Below are 20,649 nucleotides of genomic sequence, written 5' to 3'. Positions count from 1 at the left end.
GCCTGGAATGTTCTTCTCCCCTTCCTCCCTGGGCAAATCCCCCCCATCTTCCAAGACCCAATTCAGAGGACAGGTTCACTAGAAGCCCCTTCAGGGTACTCCCAGTGCCTAGAATCCAGCCTGTCATTTTGGTTGAATAATTAATTAATCAGATCAAGGACATCTTCCCTGAGTACCCAATATAGCACCCCCATGCCCCACCCCCGTGCTTCCTGCACACCTCCTCTATGCTATTTGGAACTTCTTTAAGTCAGGCTTCATTTCTTTTGTTTCGTTTCTTTCTTTCTCCTTCCTTCCTTCCTTCCCTCCTTCCTTCCTTTCTTTCTTCTTCTTCTTTTTTTTTTTTTTTTTTTTTTTTTGAGACGGAGTCTCACTCTGTCACCAGGCTGGAGTGCAGTGGCACAATCCGGCTCACTGCAAGCTCTGCCTCCTGGGTTCACGCTATTCTCCTGCCTCAGCTTCCGGAGTAGCTGGGACTACAGGCGCCCGCCGACACGCCCGGCTAATTTTTTGTATTTTTAGTAGAGACAGGGTTTCACCGTGTTAGCCAGGATGGTCTCGATCTCCTGACCTCGTGATCCGCCCGCCTCAGCCTCTCAAAGTGCTGGGATTACAGGCGTGAGCCATGGTGCCCAGCCTTTTTTCTTTTTTTCCTTTCTCTCTTTCTTTTTTGAGATGGAATCTTGCTCTGTCATCCAGAGCTGGAGTGCAGTGGCACGATCTCAGTTCACTGCAATCTCCACCTCCCAGGTTCAAGCGATTCTCCTGCCTGAGCCTCCCGACTCGCTGGGATTACAGGCACCCGCCACCGTGCCCGGCTAATTTTTTGTATTTTTAGTAGAGACAGGGTTTCACCGTGTTAGCCAGGATGGTCTCGATCTCCTGACCTCGTGATCCGCCCGCCTCAGCCTCTCAAAGTGCTGGGATTACAGGCGTGAGCCATGGTGCCCAGCCTTTTTTCTTTTTTTCCTTTCTCTCTTTCTTTTTTGAGATGGAATCTTGCTCTGTCATCCAGAGCTGGAGTGCAGTGGCACGATCTCAGTTCACTGCAATCTCCACCTCCCAGGTTCAAGCGATTCTCCTGCCTGAGCCTCCCGACTCGCTGGGATTACAGGCACCCGCCACCGTGCCCGGCTAATTTTTGTAATTTTAGTAGAGATGGGGTTTCACCATCTTGGCCAGGCTGATCTCAAACTCGTGACCTCATGATCCACCTGCCTCGGCCTCCCAAAGTGTTGGGATTACAGGCGTAAGCCACCGCGCTCGGTCTCTGGCCTCATTTCTTTTCTTTTTTAGAGGAATCAGGCTGGAGTGCAGTGGCACAATATCTCACTACAGCCTCGAACTCCTGGGCTCCACTGCTCCTCCCACCTCAGCCTCCTCAATAGCTAGGACTGCAGGCGTGCACCACCACGCCCAGCTATTTTCTTTTTTAAATTATTTTTTTGTAGAGGTGGGATCTTGTTACATTGCCCAGGCTGATCTCCAACTCAGCCTCAAGCGATCCTCCCACCTCTGCCTCCCAAAGTGCTGGGATTACAGCTGTGAGCCACCGCGCCTGGCACGGGCTTTATTTCTGATGGCCCTTCCTTTTTCCTCGATGCCTTTCTAACTCTGTACCTGGCACATGGAAGTGCTTGGTACGTGTTCGTTGAATGAATGAATTAACGGGCGAACATGCCATTTCACCTTATATATCTTGTGAAGCCGCCAGGCCCGGGCCTGATGTCATAGCCTTTACCCCTGGCCCGAGTCTCCAGTCCCCTGCGTGTCTGCTGACCGCAGCGCGAACGCCAGGGCACTACCCTCCCCAACCCGAGCCCAGCCCTCTTCCACGTCGGGGTCCCTCCCACCCTTTCCCCGCCCGCTTTCCTGCCGCAGTGCAGCTCAGCTCCTAGCTCAGCCGGAGGTGTCCCCGCCCACAGCCAGGATTGGAGGACGGAGGCAACGCCCAACCCACCGGGCTGCCTCCTATTGACGCGGCCCCCGCCAGGGGTGGGGAGAGGGCCGGCGGCTGCTGACGCCATCCTATAGCCAGAAAAGCCCTGGCCAGTGGCGGGCGCGACAGTGTCCGTGCTACCAGGCGGAGGTGAGTGCGCGGCGGCCGGATGGGCGGGACGGGCGTGGAGAACGCCGAGAACGGTGGCGCGCGCTCACGTCCGTCTTCCCAAGGGCTGAGCTCGGCCAAGCGCAGTGCCCAGAACTCGGAACCAGCCTAGCCCGGGGGACCCTGCTGGCCAAGGAGGTCGTCAGTCCTGTCTTGTCTTCCAGACCCGGTGGACCGAAGCTTCCGGACGACAAGGAACTGCCCAATATGGCCTCGGAGGTGAGTGGGACCTCGGGACGCCGATCCTCCCAGCCCCCAAACGAGAGGGTGGGGGCCCCAGACCTGCCTCGGGCCACCCTGCTGGGAATCGCCCTCCAGGAAGTAATTTTGAAAATTACCCAGGAAGCTGGCACCCCCAACCCTCCCGGGCGCATCTTCTGGAGCTCAGCAGTCACCTTTACTGGGACTCACCTGTGTCCCCAGGCAGCCCTTTTGGCAAACCCACCAACCCACACTACTAGGGGTAGAGTGGCTCTGCCCTCACCTCACAGTGATGCCTGCCTGGCCAGGAAAAGTGCTCCCAAGCCTTCAGCCTTCCACCTCTTCATTCCTTCTTCCCCGTGTCCTCCTGTCAGGTCCCACCCCACACCACACCCCTTCTCCTGCTAGAGCAGTTGTCCCTGTTTATAGAATAAGGCTTAGCCCCTAAGTGTTCTTGTCCTTGACTGTGGCATGTGGAAAGAACCAGGAAAAAGGGGACCTCGCCTTGTGACTCCAGCAACCCCAGTGCCTGGTTCCCTTCCTGTCTCACTGGACCCTGCTCCTTAGGGTCAGTGGCTCCTGGCTTCTCTTCCTGACCACTGAGATGCCGGAGTCCTGGGCAGAGGTTTCCTTCCTTTGGGGCACAGTTGATTTATCTGGCAATGGGGGTAATAATAGCTGTTGGCCTCCCTCTGTAAGGCACTAGATTATGAGGCCATTGCTTTGGACACTTCAGGGGAAAGGGGCTGTTCACCTGATGCTTGATGAAGGGAACCCCGGGAAGCAGGAGGTCTGGGTTCCAGGCCCTTCTGGCCTTCATTAGCTAGCAATTCACTTCCTCTTTCTCAGTGCCCTGCAAGCTTCTGGGTCATGGGCAGGGGGCAGGGGAGCAGGGCCTGGACTTCGGAGCCAAACAGACTTGGTTTCTGGACCAGTCACTTGGGCCCTCCAAACCTCTTTCCTCATTTGTGAAATAGGGGTAATATTGCCCACCTCATAAAAGGCCATAATAACACATGTCAAATCCCTAGCACAGGGCTGAGCAACAGTAGGTGCTCAATAAATGGTGGCTAACCACAACAGTACTGATATTTCTACTTTGGGAAGCTGAGGCGGGAGGATTGCTGAAGCCCAGGAATTCCAGACCAGCCTGGGCAACATAGTGAGATCCTGTCTCTACAAAAAAATTTTGAAAATGACCCAGGTGTGGTGGCATACACCTGTAGTCTCACAGGAGGCGGAGGCAGGAGGATTGCTTGAACCCCGAAGTTTGAGACTGCAGTGAGCATGATCTCACCCTGCACTCCAACCTAGGCAACAGGATGAGATCCAGTTTCAAAAAACAAAAATAGAAAACCCTGCCAGGCATGGTGGTTCACACCTGAAATCCCAGCACTTTGGGAGGCCGAGGCGGGTGGATCATCTGAGGTCAAGAGTTTGAGACCAGCCTGGCCAACATGGTGAAACCCCATCTCTACTAAAAATGCAAAAATTAGCTGAGTGTGGTGGTAGGTTCCTCTAGTCCCAGCTATTCGGGAGGCTGAGGCAGGGGAATCGCTTGAACACGGGAGGCAGAGGTTGCAGTGAGCCGAGATCGCACCATTGCACTCCAGCCCGGGTGACAAAGCAAGACTCTACCTCAAAAAAGGAAAAAAACCCACAAATCCCAAAACCAAAACTGATATTTCCCATGTACATTCAACCTTGACTGTTGCTCATTCAACCCAGCCCAACTCAGTGCCCCATCCTCTGGCCCTGAAGAGACCATTCTGGCCCAGATGTGTCCTGGCTTGCAGTAGCACCTTCTGCTACCACACTGGGCTTCCCCTCTCCTCAGTGCCCAAGGGGAGGCACCTCACTCTGATCTCCCCGTAAGGTCCTATTATGCCTGCCAGTAAGGATAGGAGTTTGGTCTGGAGCACAGTGGTCTGGCTTCCCACAAGCCCAGTGCTCCAGGTGACCTCAGCTTGCCCCAGACCTTCCTGTAGGTTGGCACTAATTGGTTTGGCTGCCGCTCCGCTTATTAAGTAGTTGTTTTTATTACTAACAACCTAGGCAGGGTGGCCCAGGAGCCCGCTGGGGGAGGCGGTGCCAGGCTCCTGGCTGAAGGGCAGGCTGGCCCCAATTCTGACTGGCTGGCTGGCTCCAGTGATCAGGACCAGGTCCCCACGTGGTGCTTTGCTGGAGATCTGGGCTTGGTGGGGCAGCTGTGGGGTAAGGGGCAGGACCAGCTCAAAAGACGGGGTGGGGGTGGAGTCTGCCTCTGCAGGGCAGAGTCCTTTGGCAGCTGGGGCTGTTGGGCATGGAGGGGTCAGCTCACAGCTCAGGGCCAAAGCACTGTAGAGGTCTCTGGGGTGCACCCAGGAACCAGGAGTAGAGCTGAAGCATGTCCTATCCCCTGCCAGCCCTCCCTTAATAACAGCTGGCATTTCTCAAGTCCTTCCTGAGCACCAGGCACCACGTTATATATGTAATTTGCAAATGCTATCTGATTAAATGCTCACAACAAGGTTATCAGATAGGTACTATTATTATCTTTAACTTATTATTATTATTATCTTTTTTTTTTGAGACGGAGTCTCGCTCTGTCGCCCAGGCTGGAGTGCAGCGGCGCGATCTCCGCTCACTGCAAGCTCTGCCTTCCGGGTTCACGCCATTCTCCTGCCTCAGCCTCCTGCATAGCTAGGACTACAGGCGCCCGCCACCGCGCCCGGCTAATTTTTGTATTTTTAGTAAAGATGGCGTTTCACCGTGTTAGCCAGGATGGTCTCGATCTCCTGACCTCGTGATCTGCCTGTCTCGGCCTCCCAAAGTGCTGGGATTACAGGCGTGAGCCACCGCGCCTGGCCCTTATTATTATTTTTAAGAAGGAGTCTTGCTCTGTCGCCCAAGCTGGAGTGCAATGGCGCCATCTCTGCTCACCACAACCTCTACCTCCAGGGTTCAAGCGATTCTCCTGCTTCAGACTCCCAAGTGGCTGGGACTACAGCTGCCTGCCACCGAGCCTGGCTAATTTTTGTATTTTTAGTACAAACAGGGTTTCACCATGTTGGCCAGGCTGATCTTGAACTCCTGACCTCAAGTGATCCACCTGCCTGAGCCTCCCAACCCTGAGGTTTAATAATAGCTGCCAGGCCAGGTGGTTAATAGAAGTCTGGGGCATTGCAGGGGGACAGAGGAGGATATATGTCCCCATTGGCCATTGTAGACTCCCTTCCACAAAAAGGACGTCAGTGAAGTGACATGCCCACCTCCACCCCACCCTCCTCCCAGTCCTGGGCACTAGGGCTGTGCCCCAGGTATTCTGTACCCCCTCCCTGATCTGTCCCATGCCCTGGTCTCTGCCCTCTTTCAAAACATAGATGTGGCCAGCGCCTTGGCTCATGTCTGTAATCCCAGCACTTTGGGAAGCTGAGGCTGGAGGATGGCTTGAGACCAGGAGTTCAAGACCAGCCTAGGCAACATAGTGAGACTCTGTCTCTACCAATTTTTTTTTATTTTTATTTATTTATTTATTTTGAGACAGAGTCTTGCTCTGTCGCCCAGGCTGGAGCGCAGTGGCGCAATCTTGACTCACTGCAAACTCCGCCTCTTGGGTTCAAGCAATTCTCCTGCCTCAGTCTCCTAAGCAGCTGGGACTACAGGCGAGCGCCACCACGCCCAGCTCATTTTTGTATTTTCAGTAGAGACTGGGTTTCACCATGTTAACCAGGGTGGTCTCTATCTCCTGACCTCGTGATCCACCCACCTCAGCCTCCCAAAGTGCTGGGATTACAGGTGTGAGCCACCACTCCTGGCCCTACAATTTTTTTTTTTTTCCCTGTAACGGAGTCTCGCTCTGTCACCCAGGCTGGAGTGCAGTGGCGCGATCTCGGCTCACTGCAAACTCCGCCTCCCGGGTTAACACCATTCTCCTGCCTCCTCCCGAGTAGCTGGGACTACAGGCGCCCGCCACTACTCCTGGCTAATTTTTTGTATTTTTAGTGGAGGCGGGGTTTCACCATGTTAGCCAGGATGGTCTCTGTCTCCTGACCTCGTGATCCACCCGCCTCGGCCTCCCAAAGTGCTAGGATTACAGGCGTGAGCCACCGCCCCCGGCCGGGCCCGGCCCAGCCCTACAAAATTTTTGAAAACTGTCTGGATGTGGTGGCGCATGCTTGTAGTCCCAACTACTGGGGAAGCTGAGGCGAGAGGACTGGTTGAGCCCAGGAGTTTGAGGCTGCAGTGAGCTATGATGGTGCCACTGCACTCCAAGCTGGGTAACAGAGTGAGACCCTGTGTCTAAAAAAGAATTTAAAGGCTGGGTGCGGTGGCTCACACCTGTAATCCCAGCACTTTGGGAGGCCGAGGCAGGCAGATCACGAGGTCAGGAGATCAAGACCATCCTCGCTAACACAGTGAAACCTGGTCTCTGCTTAAAAAAAAAAAACAAAAACAAAAAATTAGCCAGGCATGGTGGCGGGCGCCTGTAGTCCCAGCTACTTCGGAGGCTGAGGCAGGAGAATGGCGTGAACCTGGGAGGTGGGGCTTGCAGTGAGCCGAGATCCCGCCACTGCACTCCAGCCTGGGTGACAGAGCGAGACTCCATCTCAAAAAAAAGGAAAAAGAATTTTAAAAGTGTTTTTAAACAAACAAAACGGGCTGGGCACGGTCGCTGATGCCTGTAATCCCAAGCACTTTAGGAGGCTGAGGTCAGGGGATCACCTGAGATCAGGAGTTCGAGACCAGTCTGACCAACATGGTGAAACCCTGTCTCTACTAAAAATACAAAACTCAGCTGGGTGTGGTGGCACACGCCTGTAATTCCAGCTAGTCGGGAGGTTGAGGCAGGAAAATTGGCTTGAACTCGGGAGGCGGAGGTTGCTGTGAGCCGAGATCATGCCACTGCACTCCAGCCTAGGTGACAGAGTGAGACTGTATCTCAAAAAAAAGAACAAAACGTAGATGCCTACATACCATTCCACTGCCCTTGGCTCCTAGGGAGTAAGGGGTCACCCAGTGATCTCCTAGAAGGCCAGTGACAATGGGGGGTGTCAGGGTGCTTTTCAGAGCCAAGGGAGTGGTAGGAATTGGGATCTTAGTCCAGCTCCAAGCTGTGAGGGAGAGTTGCAGAGCACTTAAGCTTGGTGGAGACCCTCAAGGCCTCTTTGCCTATCCCTGCAGCAAAGGTTCAGGACACCAGAGCCAAGTCCAGAAGCCCTGGTGGAACAGGGGTGAAGAGCGTGGGTTCTGACTGGTGGAACAGGGGTGAAGAGCATGGGTTCTGACTTCAGACTGCTGGGCTGCAGCCCTGGCTCTCCCACCTCAGGTGAGGGCAGGCTGCATGCCCCTCTGTGCCTCAGTTTCCCCCTCTTCAACATAGTGGACTTGTGTTGGTGCCTACCCCAGAGGGTTGTGTCAACAATTAGGATGGCACCTGGCACCTTGGTCAGTGGCAGGAAAGGTTCCAGAAGCTCTGCTGTGGTTCCAGGGATGCCTCAGGCCCTGCCACCATCTCGTTGGAGTGGGGCCATGTGGTGGGAAAGAATCCCAACTTTAAGGCCACACGCAGTGGCTCATGCCTGTAATCCTAGCACTTTCAGAGGCCAAGGCGGGAGGATCACCTGAGGTCAGGAGTTCAAGACCAGCCTAGCCAACATGGTGAAACCCCATCTCTACTAATGATACAAAAATTAGCGGGCTGTGGTGGCACATGCCTGTAATCCCAGCTACTCGGGAGTCTGAGGCAGGAGAATCTTTTGAACCTGGGAGGCAGAGGTTGCAGTGAGCCAAGATGGCGCCACTGCACTCCAGCCTGGCCGCCAACAGAGTGAGAATCTGTCTCAAAAAAAAAAAAAAAAAAAAAAAAAAAGAACCCAAACTTTTGGTGTTCAGCCACGTTCCCATGCTCACTCCCATGCTCAGTCCCATGGTGACTCTGGGAAGATCTCAGCCTCCTTGTCTGCCCAGTTAGAATGATCTGATGCCCCTGCTACCATCAGACTTGATAAGTTTCCCGAAGACTGCAAGAAGCACTGTTCTGGAGGGTGGAGGAGAGACTAATTGTTCTTGCTCTCCTGGCCAGAGTGGGAAGCTTTGGGGTGGCCGGTTTGTGGGTGCAGTGGACCCCATCATGGAGAAGTTCAACGCGTCCATTGCCTACGACCGGCACCTTTGGGAGGTGGATGTTCAAGGCAGCAAAGCCTACAGCAGGGGCCTGGAGAAGGCAGGGCTCCTCACCAAGGCCGAGATGGACCAGATACTCCATGGCCTAGATAAGGTACTTGCCGTGGCCAACGCCCCACCCAAGGCCCTTTCCCTGTGGCCCCAGGCTCCCACCAAATCCCTAAGCAAATAGTACAGTGTTGCTCATCTGTGGTTTCACATTGAACTAATTATATACTCAAGTGCTGTTTAACTGTGTGCCTTGATGTCCACCTCTCTCCATCTTTTAATGATCCCTGTGACCCACATGGCTCATGGGTAAAGGTGGGCCTGAGATGCCCCTCTCCCAGGGTGCGCTTCCAGGACTCAGCTCCTGGATGGGGACAGTCAGTCATCACGGATAGGGTGGGACCAGGGCTGGGGCTCTCTTAGCTGCTGATGCCTGCTCACCTGACCCCTGGCATTGCTGCTACCCGCTATAGGTGGCTGAGGAGTGGGCCCAGGGCACCTTCAAACTCAGCCCCAACGATGAGGACATCCACACAGCCAACGAGCGCCGCCTGAAGGTATGACCCCTGGAGTCCCACCACTGTCCTGGCCTCCCCCTCCACCTTGCCCAGGGCCACTTTGAGCATTAGCACCATCATTCTGTTTACTTCGCCATTGGCAGACAGCAGGTGAGACCTTAGGACATGGGCCAGGCACCCTGGCTCATGCCTATAATCCTAACACTTTGGGAGGCCGAGGTGGGAGGATCGCTTGAGGCCAGGAGTTCCAGACCAGCCTGGACAACATAACGAGGTCCCACAACTACAAAAATTAAAAAAAAAAAAAAAAGAACAATAGGCCTCAGCAGAAATGGTGAGAGATTTGGGCAGGACCTGGAGCCCTGGGGTACGGAGGTAGGTTAGCGGGGCTGATAAGGAACCCTGCCCTGCCTGGGTTGACTCCTTGGGGGATACAGACCGTGACCTTGGGTCTCCCTTCACCTCCAGGAGCTCATTGGTGAAACGGCAGGGAAGCTGCACACAGGACGGAGCCGGAATGACCAGGTGCCTCTAGCCCCTCCACCCCACTGCTCCATGTTGTCCTAAACTTGGGGAGCCCAGGGGGCAGTTAGAGCTCTGCAACGGTCCTGGCTTCTCAGGGAAGCAACACGTCAGCCTCCCTGAGCACCACCTCCTCCTCGCACAGGTGGTCACGGACCTCAGGCTATGGATGCGGCAGACCTGCTCCACGCTCTCGGGCCTCCTCTGGGAGCTCATCAGGACCATGGTGGATAGGGCAGAGGCGTGAGTCCTACAGGGACACCCAGGGGGCAGACAGAGGTGTGATGGCAGCCTGAACAGGAAACCTAGGGGGCAGGGGTGAACAGGGTGGGGGTGCCAGGCCCTGGGGGACAGGGACATCCCAGAACTCCAGGATCGAGGCAGAGTAGCTAGGAGTGGGCCATTTCCTGCAGGCCCCAATGCTCCCATGCCAGTCTAGCTCAGCAGGCAGGGAAGACTCACCCATTGTGGGGCCGGGTGCGGTGGCCCATGCCTATAATCTCAGCACTTTGGGAGGCCAAGGTGGGTGGATCACCTGAGGTCAGGAGTTCGACCTGCCTGGCCAACATGGTGAAACTCTGTCTCTACTAAAAATACAAAAATTAGCCAAGCGTGGTGGTGTGTGCCTGTAATCCCAGCTACTCGGGAGGCTGAGGCAGGAGAACTGCTTGAACCCGGGAGGCAGAGGTTGCAGTGAACCAAGATTGTGCCATTGCACTCCAGCCTGGGCTACAGAGCGAGACTCCATCTCAAAGAAAAAAAAGTAAAAAAAAGGAAACTCACCATTTGCAGAGCTGAGGGCAGGAAACTAAGCCAAGCACAGCTAGCTTGGCTGTGCCTGGAGCAGCCAGAGTCACTCCCCACCCTGCCTGTCCCCCAGATCCCTCATCCCAAGCTTCGTGTCCCCAACCAGCCCATCTGGCAAAAGACAGAGCCAAAGGCTGCCTCCTGCTGGCCTCATTTCAGGCTTTGGCTTCTGAGACCTGGTGTCTTTGGGACTGGATTTGTTCCTTACAGACCTGGACGAAGAGCTGCTGAGGAGTCTCCATGTGTTGTCAGAGACCCCTCCTCTTCCTCAACTCCCTGTGATGCTTGTTTCGCAGACTTGGGGGGAAACAAGGGCACAAGAATTGTCACTCAGCAGGTAAGGCAGGGCTGCTAGGAGGAACAGGGAGTGTCTGCTACTGAGTTCAAGGTTTCTTTAAATTTTTTTTTTTTTTGAGACAGGGTTTTGCTCTGCCGCCTAGTCTGGGGTATAGTGGCGCGATCTTAGCTAACTGCAAACTCTGCCTCCTGGGTTCAAGTGATTGTAGTGCCTCAGCCTCCCAAGTAGCTGAGATTACAGGTGTGCACCACCATGTCCAGCTAATTTTTGTATTTTTTTCAGTAGAGATGGGTTTTGCCATGTTGGCCAGGCTGGTCTCGAACTCCTGAGCTCAGGTGATCCACCCACCTCGGCCTGCCAAAGTGCTAGGATCACAGCCATAAACCACTGCACTCAGCTTAATTTTTAAATTTTTAACTTTTTAAATTGTCTTTAGAGATGAGATCCTGCTCTGTCACCTAGGCTGGAGTACAGTGGCTCGGTAATAGCTCACTGTAGCCTCAAACTCCTGGAATCAAATGATCCTCCCACCTCAGCTTTCTGAGTAGCTAGAACTACAGGTGTGCACCGCCTGTGAGATGGAGTCTCGCCCTGTCGCCCAGGCTGGAGTGCAGTGGCACAATCTCTACTCACTATAGTCTCTGCCTCCCAGGTTCACGACATTCTCCTGCCTCAGCTTCCCGAGTAACTGGGAGTACAGGTGCCTGCCACCATGCCCGGCTAATTTTTGTATTTTTAGTAGAGATGGGCTTTCACCATGTTAGCCAGGATGGTCTCAATCTCCTGACCTCGTGATCCACCCACCTCGGACTCCCAAAGTGCTGAGATTATAGGCATAAGCCACCATGCCCAGCTGCGAATGTTTTAAATATTTTGTAGAAACGGGATCTCTCTATGTGGCTCAGGCTGGTCTCAAACTCCCGGCCTTAAGTGATCCTTCCCTCTTGGCCTCCCAAAGTGCTGGGATTAAAGGCTTGAGCCACCGTGCCTGGCCTTGAGGACAGAATTTATTTATGGGGTGATGAAAATGTTATAAAATTGGTTATGGTGATGGTTGTACAGTAAAGTGTAAATTTTAAATGAGTAAATTGTTTGTGAATGATATCTCAGTAAAGCTAGTTTATTTAAAACAACAGGCCAGGCGCAGTGGCTCACGCCTGTAATCCCAGCACTTTGGGAGGCTGAGGCGGGTGGATCACCTGAAGTCAGGAGTTCGAGACCAGCCATGGCCAACATGGTGAAACCCCATCTCTACTAAAAATACACAAAATTAGCCGGGTGTGATGGTAGGCACCTGTAATCCCAGCTATTTGGGAGGCAGAAGAATCTCTTGAACCTGGGAGGCAGAGGTTGCAGTTAGCTGAGATCATACCACTGCATTCCAGCCTGGGCAACAACAGCAAAACTCTTTCTCAACAACAACAACAACAAACAGGCCAGGTATGGTGGCTCACATTTGTAATCCCAGCCCTTTGGGAGGCCAAGGCAGGAGGATTGCCTGAACCCAGGAATTTCAGACCACCCTGGGCAACATGGCAAGACCCCATCTCACAGAGTGAGATGGAGTCTCACTCTGTCGCCCAGGCTGGAGTGCAGTGGTGCAATCTCGGCTCACTGCAAGCTCTGCCTCCTGGGTTCACGCCATTCTCCTGCCTCAGCCTCCCGAGTAGCTGGGACGACAGGTGCCCACCACCACACCCAGCTAATTTTTTGTAGTTTTAGTAGAGACAGGGTTTCACTGTGTTAGCCAGGATGGTCTCGATCTCCTGACCTCGTGATCCACCCGCCTCGGCCTCCCAAAGTGCTGGGATTACAGGCATGCGCCACTGTGCCCGGCCACAAGACCCCATCTTTACAAAAAATTAAAAATTGGCCAGGCATGGTGGCATGTCCCTTTAGTCCCAGCTACTCAGGAGGCTGAGGCAGGAGGATCACTTGAGCCCAGGAGATAGAGGCAGCAGTGAGCTATGATCATGCCACTGCACTCCAGCCTGGGCAACAGAATGAGACCCTGTCTCTAAAAACAAAAACAAAACAAAACAACAAGAAAACAGGACCATCACTCACAGCACCTCTGCCTCTGCCCTGCCTACTTGAATGTGGTACAGGGCATCTTACCTGCTCAGAGCAGCCCTTGAAGGAGCCTCAGCTATTTCTAGGGTCCTCAAACGAAACCTCTCACAGTCAAGTCATACCCAACATGGGCCTCCTCCCCTGTTCTGGCCCCCGCTCAGAGATGCTGAGTTACAGAGGCTGGACTTTGGGTGTTTCTGGCAAAGCCTCACCCCAGGAGGCCCCACAGCTCAGGCCTAGTCCTTGGTTCACACGGCCCCACTTCCGGCCTTTTTCCCTTAAGACCAGCTTGTCCCTGGGAGATCACCAGATCCCTCATTCAGGTGGAGTGCTGCAGGGCGACACTTTTTCCAGGGGTGACAGGGTCCCAGTGTCACAGGCAGGCCTTGCATGAGCCTCCACCTGACCTCCTGCTCCTCCTCTCCCACAGGGAACGTGATGTCCTCTTCCCGGGGTACACCCATCTGCAGAGGGCCCAGCCCATTCGCTGGAGCCACTGGATTCTGAGGTGAGCCAGGTGAGGTGCAGGGGCCGTGCTAGAGGGGAGGACCCTGGCTGCCCTGACCCTCCTGCTCCTGGCTTCCCACAGCCACGCCGTGGCGCTGACCCGAGACTCTGAGCGGCTGCTGGAGGTGCGGAAGCGGATCAATGTCCTGCCCCTGGGGAGGTGGGTGAGGCTCCAGTGCCCGGAGGGCCTGGTGGGGGTAGCTGCTGCATAGCCTTAGGGATTGACAGAGCTGGGAAGGGCAGAGTGGGACAGAAAGCCGCCTTATCTGCTCAGCGGGGGACCCTGCATGGAGCCTCAGCTCTCGCTAAGGTGGGGATGACCAAGCCATTGAATGTGTCTGAGCAGGGCCAGAGCCCTCCAGCAAGGCTCCTGGCAAGCCCAGCCTGCTGCCCTCAGCCTGACATATGGGAACATGTGTCAGGAGACAAGTGTCCTGCACCCAGGGTGACTCAGTGCTTGGGGACAAGTGTTCTGTGGACACTTAGGGACAAGTATTCTGTACCCAAGGCGACTGGGCCAGGGAAGAGGCTCAGCTCCAGGTGGTTGCCCTGGCAACCAGGACTTGGTTCTCTGTGTGTGCTTGAGTGCGTGTGTGTGTATGTGTCAGGGCTGCCTGCCAGGAGCCCTGGTCACCATGAATCCCTGTCCCTGCAGTGGGGCCATTGCAGGCAATCCCCTGGGTGTGGATCGAGAGCTGCTTCAAGCAGGTGAGACGCCCTGCCCCTCCTCCCCAGGGAGAGTCACCCTCAGCACCCGCCAGGACCCGCAGACACACCTGAAACCAGAGGGCAGGGGCCTGTAGCTCCTGGTGAAACCTTCATTCATTGCCTATGGGCACTGAGTTCATCAAGTCTAGGGGTCACTCATGGCAGGGGTGCTTGGTACTGAGAGACTCAGGGCTCCTGCCTCCCTCCTGGGACTGTGCAAAAGATCCCTTCCCCAGCTGCTGCCCCACCCTGATCAGGGGTGGGAGCTGGGCAACCTAGTTGGGGGAGAGGGAGCCACTTCCTGTCCTCCAGCCCAGCCCCGCTTTCTCCCTCTCCCCAGAACTCAACTTTGGGGCCATCACTCTCAACAGCATGGATGCTACTAGTGAGCGGGACTTTGTGGGTAAGTCTTGGGGAGCCAGTCCCCTGCCCTGTGCCTCACTTTAGTCCCTCAGCCCAGCTTCTCTCCAGTCTCTTCCCACCCCCCTACGGACAGGCTGGTTGTGGTGATGGTTGTACACTGAAGTGTAAAGCTTAAATGGGTAAATTGGGTGGGGCACAGTGGTTCACGCCTGTAATCCCAGCACTGGCCAACATGGTGAAACCCCATCTCTACTAAGAATACAAAATTTAGCTGGGCATGTGGTGGCAGGTGCCTGTAATCCCAGCTGCTTGGGAGGCTGAGGCCAGAGAATTGCTTGAACCCGGGAGGTGGAGGCTGCAGTGAGCTGAGATCGCGCCAGTGCACTCCAGCCTAGGCAACAAGAGTGAAACTCCAACTCAAAAAATAAAATTAAAAAAAAAAAAATAAGTCAGGCATGGTGGCTCACGGCTGTAATCCTAGCACTTTGGGAGGCCGAGGCAGGTGGATCACCTGAGGTCAGGAGTTCAAGACCAGCCTGACCAACATGGGGAAACCCCGTCTCTACTAAAAGCACAAAAATTAGCTAGGCATGGTGGTGCATGCCTGTAATCCCAGCTACTCGGGAGGCTGAGGAAGGGGATTCACTTGAACCTGGGAGGTAGAGGTTGCAGTGAGCCGAGATTGCGCTACTGCACTCCAGCCTGCGCGATGGGAGCGAGACTCCATCTCAAAAAAATAAATAAATAAATGGATAAATTGTATGTGGGTGATAACTCGGTAAAGCTGGTTCATTTAAAACAACAATAACAAAAAACAGGCTAGGTGCAGTGGCTCACGTTTTTAATCCCAGCACTTTGGGAGGCCAAGGCAGGAGGATTGCTTGAGCCCACGAGTTTCAGACCAGCCTGGGCGACATAGCACGACCCCATCTTTACGAAAAATGAAAATGTAGCTGGGTCCCCCCACCGCCTAACCTCCTCCCGACCCCTATATGGTCAGGCTGGGTGGGGATGGGAGAGGCCTGGTGACTGGGAACCTTTTCTCCCTCACAGCTGAGTTCCTGTTCTGGGCTTCGCTATGCATGACCCATCTCAGCAGGATGGCCGAGGACCTCATCCTCTACTGCACCAAGGAATTCAGCTTCGTGCAGCTCTCGGATGCCTACAGGTAAGCCCTGAACTGCCACCTCCATCTGCCCCTGCCGGCCTCTGTATTCCCCGCCCCCCGCGGGCGTGGCTTCCTTCCTCCCCGCCCCACCCCTCCGCCAGACCTGGCCTGTGAGCTACTGGACCAGCCAAGGATCCAGCCCTTTCAGCGCCAGCACCTCTGTCCCCAGCACGGGAAGCAGCCTGATGCCTCAGAAGAAAAACCCCGACAGTTTGGAGCTGATCCGGAGCAAGGCTGGGCGTGTGTTTGGGCGGGTGAGCAAGGCAGGGGGAAGGGCGGAGCCTCTGGGCTGATGGTGGGTGACCACGGGGTAGGATCCCGGGTCCAGCCCCTGTGCCTCCCTCTTCCCGCAGTGTGCCGGGCTCCTGATGACCCTCAAGGGACTTCCCAGCACCTACAACAAAGACTTACAGGTGCGAGGCCGGGGGAGGCCTGCCTACTACGTGCCAGTTCTCAGGGCTCTGGCACACCCAGGCAGGGCCTCACCCGCGGATTGCCATACATCCTCCCATCCTGTGCACACAGCCTCATCCATGGCTGCCCTTGGACTCTCTGCCCTTCCTTTGTTGGGGTACTGAGTGTTCTTCCCATGGAAGGCAGTGGGGATGCCTCAGTTGGGGGTGTGGGGCTGTGGGGACCCTGGGTGCAAGGGGGCTGCTAGGCCCTCACCTCCTGCCATGTGCCTCCCAGGAAGACAAGGAAGCTGTGTTTGAAGTGTCAGACACTATGAGTGCTGTGCTCCAGGTGGCCACTGGCGTCATCTCTACGCTGCAGGCAAGACATCACCCACCTGCCTCTCCTCCCCTAGGTCCCAGGCACTGGGGTGGGCATACAGGGAGGGTGGCCTTGGGAGGAGGTGAGGTAGGACTGGAGGACCTGGGGCAGGGAAGGAGAAGTGTGCTCGCTCCTGCTCCTGAGGAACAGGGAAAGGACAGAAACTGCTGCCTTGTAGTGGAAGCAGATGAGACTCAGGGGGCCTTGGGTCTGTCAACTGGCCAGACCAGAACTCTTTTTAAAAAAAGAAAATCTATACAAAAGGCCAGGTGCAGTGGCTCATGCCTGGAATCTCACACTTTGGGAGGCCGAGGCAGATGGAGCACTTGAGGTTGGGGGTTTGAGATCAACCTGGCCAACATGGCATAACCATGTTCTCTACTAAAAATACAAAAATTAGCCAGACATGATGGCTCACATCTGTAATCCCAGCTACTCAGGAGGCTGAGGCAGGAGAATCACTTGAACCCATGAGATGGAAGTTGTAGTGAGCCAAGATCATGCCACTGCACTCCAGCCGGGACTACAGAGTAAAACTCCGTCTACAAATATATAAATTAAATTAAAGTAAATATCTAAAAAAACCTTTGTTTAGAGACAGGGTCGCTCTCTGTCACCCAGGCTGGAGTGCAGTTGCAGTGGTGCAGTCGTAGCTCACTGTAGTCTCAAACTCCTGGGCTCAAGTGATCCTCCCACCTCAGTCTCCAGAGTAACCGGGACTATAAACATGCGCCACCATGCCTGGCTAATTTTTTTATTTTTTGTAGTGACAGGGTCTCCCCATGTTTCCCAGGTTGGTCTCGAACTCCCAGCCCCAAGCAATCCTCCCACCTTGGTCTCCCAAAGTTGGGATTATAGGCATGAGCCACTTTCCTGGCTGATTTCTTTTAAAACCAATTATTATGGGAAATTTATGTATATAACAGCTAGAGAATGCATAATGAACCCTATGTACTGACACCTAGCTTCAATAATAATCAACTCACAGACATCCTGGCTCCAGCAGTCTTTACCTACAGCTCTCCCCCACTCCTTTACCCCCTTATTTTGAAGCAAATTCCCATCATCACATCATTTCATTCCTAGATAGTTCAGGATGTGTCTTGAAATCGGTCTTTCTTGGCTGGGTGCAGAGCCTCATGCCTGTAATCCCATCAATTTGTGAGACTAAGGTGGGCAGATCATTTGAGGTCAGGAGTTGGAGACCAGCCTGGCCAACATAGCAAAACCTCATCTTTACTAAACATATAAAAATTAGTTGGGTGTGGTGGTACACGCCTATAATTCCAGCTACTCAGGAGGCTGAGACAGGAGAATTGCTTGAACCCGGGAGATGGAGATTGTAGTGAGCAGAGATCGTGCCACTGCACTCCAGCCTGTGTGATAGCAAGACTCCACCTCAAAAAATAATAATAATAAATAAATAAAAAACAGTGTTTTTGAAAGCTAGTCCCCCAACTAGCAGCACCAGCATCACCTCAGAACTCCTGAGAAATGCAATGTGAGGCCCCACTCCAGATGGCTGAATCAGAGACTCTGGGGGTGGTCCCCAGCAATTTGTACTTTTTTCTTAGTAAATTTTCCAGTGGCTAGGCCTGGTGGCTCGTGCCTGTAATCCCAGCACTTTGAGAGGCTGAGGCAGGAGAAGCACGTGAGCCCAGGAGTTCAAAACCAGCCTGAGCAACATAGCGAGACCCTGTCTCTAAAATTAAAAAAATTTAAAAATTAAAAAAAATTAAATTAGCCAGTCGTGATGGCGTGTACCTGTGGTCCCAGCCACTCAGGAGACTGATGTGGGAGGATCCCTTGAGCCCAGGAAGTCAAGGATGCAGAGAGCCAGGATTGTGCCTGACAGAGCAAGACCCTGTCTCAAAAAAGCCCAAAACAACAACAACAAATTAGCTTGGCATGGTGGCATGCATGGCTGTAGTCCCAGCTATTCGGGAGGCCGAGGCTGGAAGATCCCTTGAGTCCAGGCTGCAGTGAGCTATCATGGCCACTGCACTCCAGCCTGGGCAACAGAGCAGTCTCCTGTTTTAGGAGACACTGTCTCCTAAAACAGAAAACAAATCCTCCAGGAACATCTGATGCATGCTAAAGATAAGGACGCTTTGAAAACATAAAGGCCAGTAAAACATACAGACCAGTAAGCGTTAATAGCATACGTAAATATTATAGATGATTATGAGAAGATGGTTCAAGTTGAGAGTGAGACAGAGCCGAGTGGGTAGGAGAGTATCTGTCCAAGGCAGGGACATCCTGGCAGAGGGGCAGGTCCTGGACCTGGCAGCTTCAGACCCCAGGGTCCCCAGGGCTCACCACTCACCCACCTGTGCCCCCAGATTCACCGAGAGAACATGGGACAGGCTCTCAGCCCCGACATGCTGGCCACTGACCTTGCCTATTACCTGGTCCGCAAAGGGGTAAGTGTGTAGCAGCCAAGGGGAGGGTGAGGAGATGGGGTGCCCCCCAGAGGGTGGGAGAGCTCAGGAAGGGGTGCAGGTGGCCCAGCCTGGGCCTGTAATGCCAGCACTTTGGGAGGCCAAGGCAGGTGGGTCACTTGAGGCCAGGGGTTCAAGACCAGCCTGGTCAACATGGTGAAACCCTGTCTCCTTTGTTGTAAAATGCAACAGTTGTAAAAATACAACAATTAGCCCAGTGTGGTGGCACACTCCTGTAATCTCAGCTACTCGGGAGGCTGAGGCAGGAGAATCGCTTGAACCTGGGAGGTGGAGGTTGCAGTGAGGTGAGATCATGCCTCTGCACTCCAGCCTGGGCAACAGAGCAAGACTTTGTGTCAGAAAAAAAAAAAAAAAAAAAAGGAAGGGGCGCAGGCAGTGGAGGCAGATCAGGGCATGGAGGAAGCTGCCTCAGCACCATCTTCCTCCCTGGCACCCAGATGCCATTCCGTCAGGCCCACGAGGCCTCCGGGAAAGCCGTGTTCATGGCGGAGACCAAGGGGGTCGCCCTCAACCAGCTGTCACTGCAGGAGCTTCAGACCATCAGGTGCGGCCCATCCCCTTCCCCATGCTGCCTCCTAGGAAGTGAGCCTGGGTGCCTGGAGCCCAGGGTGGCCCAGCTCCCTGGCCCACCTCTTCCTCTCTCCCCAGCCCCCTGTTCTCGGGCGACGTGAGCTGCGTGTGGGACTACGGGCACAGCGTGGAGCAGTATGGTGCCTTGGGTGGCACTGCATGCTCCAGTGTTGACTGGCAGATCCGCCAGGTGCGGGCACTACTGCAGGCACAGCAGGCCTAGGTCCTCCTGCACCTGCCCCCTAATAAAGTGGGTGCGAGAGGAGGCTGCTGCGTGTTTCCTGCCCCAGCCTGGCTCCCTCGTTGCTGGGCTTTCTGGGGCTGACCAGTGGGAACGGTCAGACTGGAGAGGCACGGTGGGGTGGCCTGTAATCCCAGCCCTTTGGAAGGGCAAGGTGCAAGGATGCTTGAGGCCAGGAGTTTGACACCAGCCTGGGCAACACAGGGAGACCCGTGTCTCTACCCAATAATGAAACAAATAGCCTGTGCATATAGTCCCAGCTACTTGTAAGGCTGAGGTGAGAGGATACTTGTGTCCAGGAGTGGAGGCTGCAGTGAGCTATGATCACACCACTGCATTCCAGCCTGGACAACAGAGTGAGACCTTGTCTCTAAAAATAAAAAATAAAAAATAAAGGGAAGCAGAGAAAACTGGGCAAGGGCAATGAGAGTCATAGATGAAAGGGAAGGGGGACTCCCATCATAGCCTCTGCTCTGTCCAGGCCCCATCCCCTTCAAACAGGGTATCACAGTGACCTCCTAGGCCAGGAGCGATGGCTCACGCCTGTAATCCTAGCACTTTGGGAGGCCTGGGCAACATATCAAGACTCCAGCTACCACATTAAAAAAACAAAAACAGAAAACAAAACAACTAGCCAAACCGGGCGCAGTGGCTCACACCTAATCCCAGCACTTGTAGGAGGCTGAGGCTGGTAGATCACTTGAGGCCAGGAGTTCGAGAACAACCTGGCCAACATGGGGGAACCCCATCTCTAATAAAAATACAAAAATTAGCCGGGTGTGGTGGCGCATGCCCGTAATCCCAGCTACTCAGGAGGCTGAGGCAGCAGAATTGCTTGAACCCAGGAGGCAGAGGTTGCAGTGAACCGAGATTGCATTATTGCACTCCAGCCTGGGCCACAGAGCGAGACTCTGTCTAAACAACAACAACAACAAAAACTAGCCGGTTGTGGTGGTGTGTGCCTATAGTCCCAGCTACTTGGAAGGCTGAGGCAGGAGGATCGCTTGAGTCCAGCAGTGGGAGGCTGCAGTGGGCTGTGATGGCACCACTGTACTCCAGCCTGGGAAACAGAGCAAGACCCTGTCCCTAAAAGAAAAAAAGAAGTAAAAAATGTCTGAAACTTACGTTTTATTAACAACAAAGATAAACAAGCTAAACTCAAGGAAGAATGAATAAC

The 20,649-nt window shown here is 54.2% G+C and overlaps 2 protein-coding genes across 15 annotated transcripts in view; both read left to right on the top strand.

Moving 5' to 3' along the window:
• The window catches only part of RABGEF1 (RAB guanine nucleotide exchange factor 1), a 1,203,668-nt gene that overhangs the window by 279,242 nt on the left and 903,777 nt on the right, over positions 1 to 20,649 (top strand). The gene's annotated exons all lie outside the window — the stretch shown is intronic.
• ASL (argininosuccinate lyase) lies at positions 1,967 to 20,074 on the top strand. Of its 3 annotated transcripts, XM_033193397.1 has the most exons (17): positions 1,969 to 2,089; positions 2,272 to 2,326; positions 8,373 to 8,567; positions 8,935 to 9,018; positions 9,448 to 9,504; positions 9,647 to 9,744; positions 13,110 to 13,187; positions 13,269 to 13,346; positions 13,842 to 13,894; positions 14,235 to 14,297; positions 15,311 to 15,425; positions 15,595 to 15,679; positions 15,779 to 15,838; positions 16,116 to 16,199; positions 18,542 to 18,622; positions 19,099 to 19,205; positions 19,310 to 20,074. In XM_033193397.1, the coding sequence occupies exons 2-17, from the start codon at positions 2,315 to 2,317 to the stop codon at positions 19,452 to 19,454; spliced, it is 1,395 nt and encodes a 464-aa protein (XP_033049288.1). In that variant the 5' UTR covers positions 1,969 to 2,089; positions 2,272 to 2,314; the 3' UTR covers positions 19,455 to 20,074. The 3 variants fall into 3 exon arrangements, with proteins under 3 accessions (XP_033049290.1, XP_033049288.1, XP_033049287.1); XM_033193399.1 differs by lacking the exon at positions 15,779 to 15,838 and having other exon boundaries at positions 1,967 to 2,089; XM_033193396.1 differs by having other exon boundaries at positions 2,068 to 2,326; positions 19,310 to 19,497.

The sequence above is a fragment of the Trachypithecus francoisi genome, unplaced genomic scaffold (assembly GCF_009764315.1).
Source record: "Trachypithecus francoisi isolate TF-2019V2 unplaced genomic scaffold, Tfra_2.0 Lachesis_group4, whole genome shotgun sequence".
Taxonomy (NCBI): Eukaryota; Metazoa; Chordata; class Mammalia; order Primates; family Cercopithecidae; genus Trachypithecus; species Trachypithecus francoisi.
Note: the sequence above shows the minus strand (reverse complement) of the source record. Positions and strands in the feature narration are given on the sequence as shown.

What these genes read in the sequence shown, in the direction of transcription:
- ASL (XM_033193397.1), top strand. An exon ending in TGGAGCCACTGGATTCTGAG is followed by an intron (nt 13,188 to 13,268) that starts GTGAGCCAGGTG and finishes GGCTTCCCACAG; the next exon opens with CCACGCCGTGGCGCTGACCC. An exon ending in CAGCTCTCGGATGCCTACAG is followed by an intron (nt 15,426 to 15,594) that starts GTAAGCCCTGAA and finishes CTCTGTCCCCAG; the next exon opens with CACGGGAAGCAGCCTGATGC.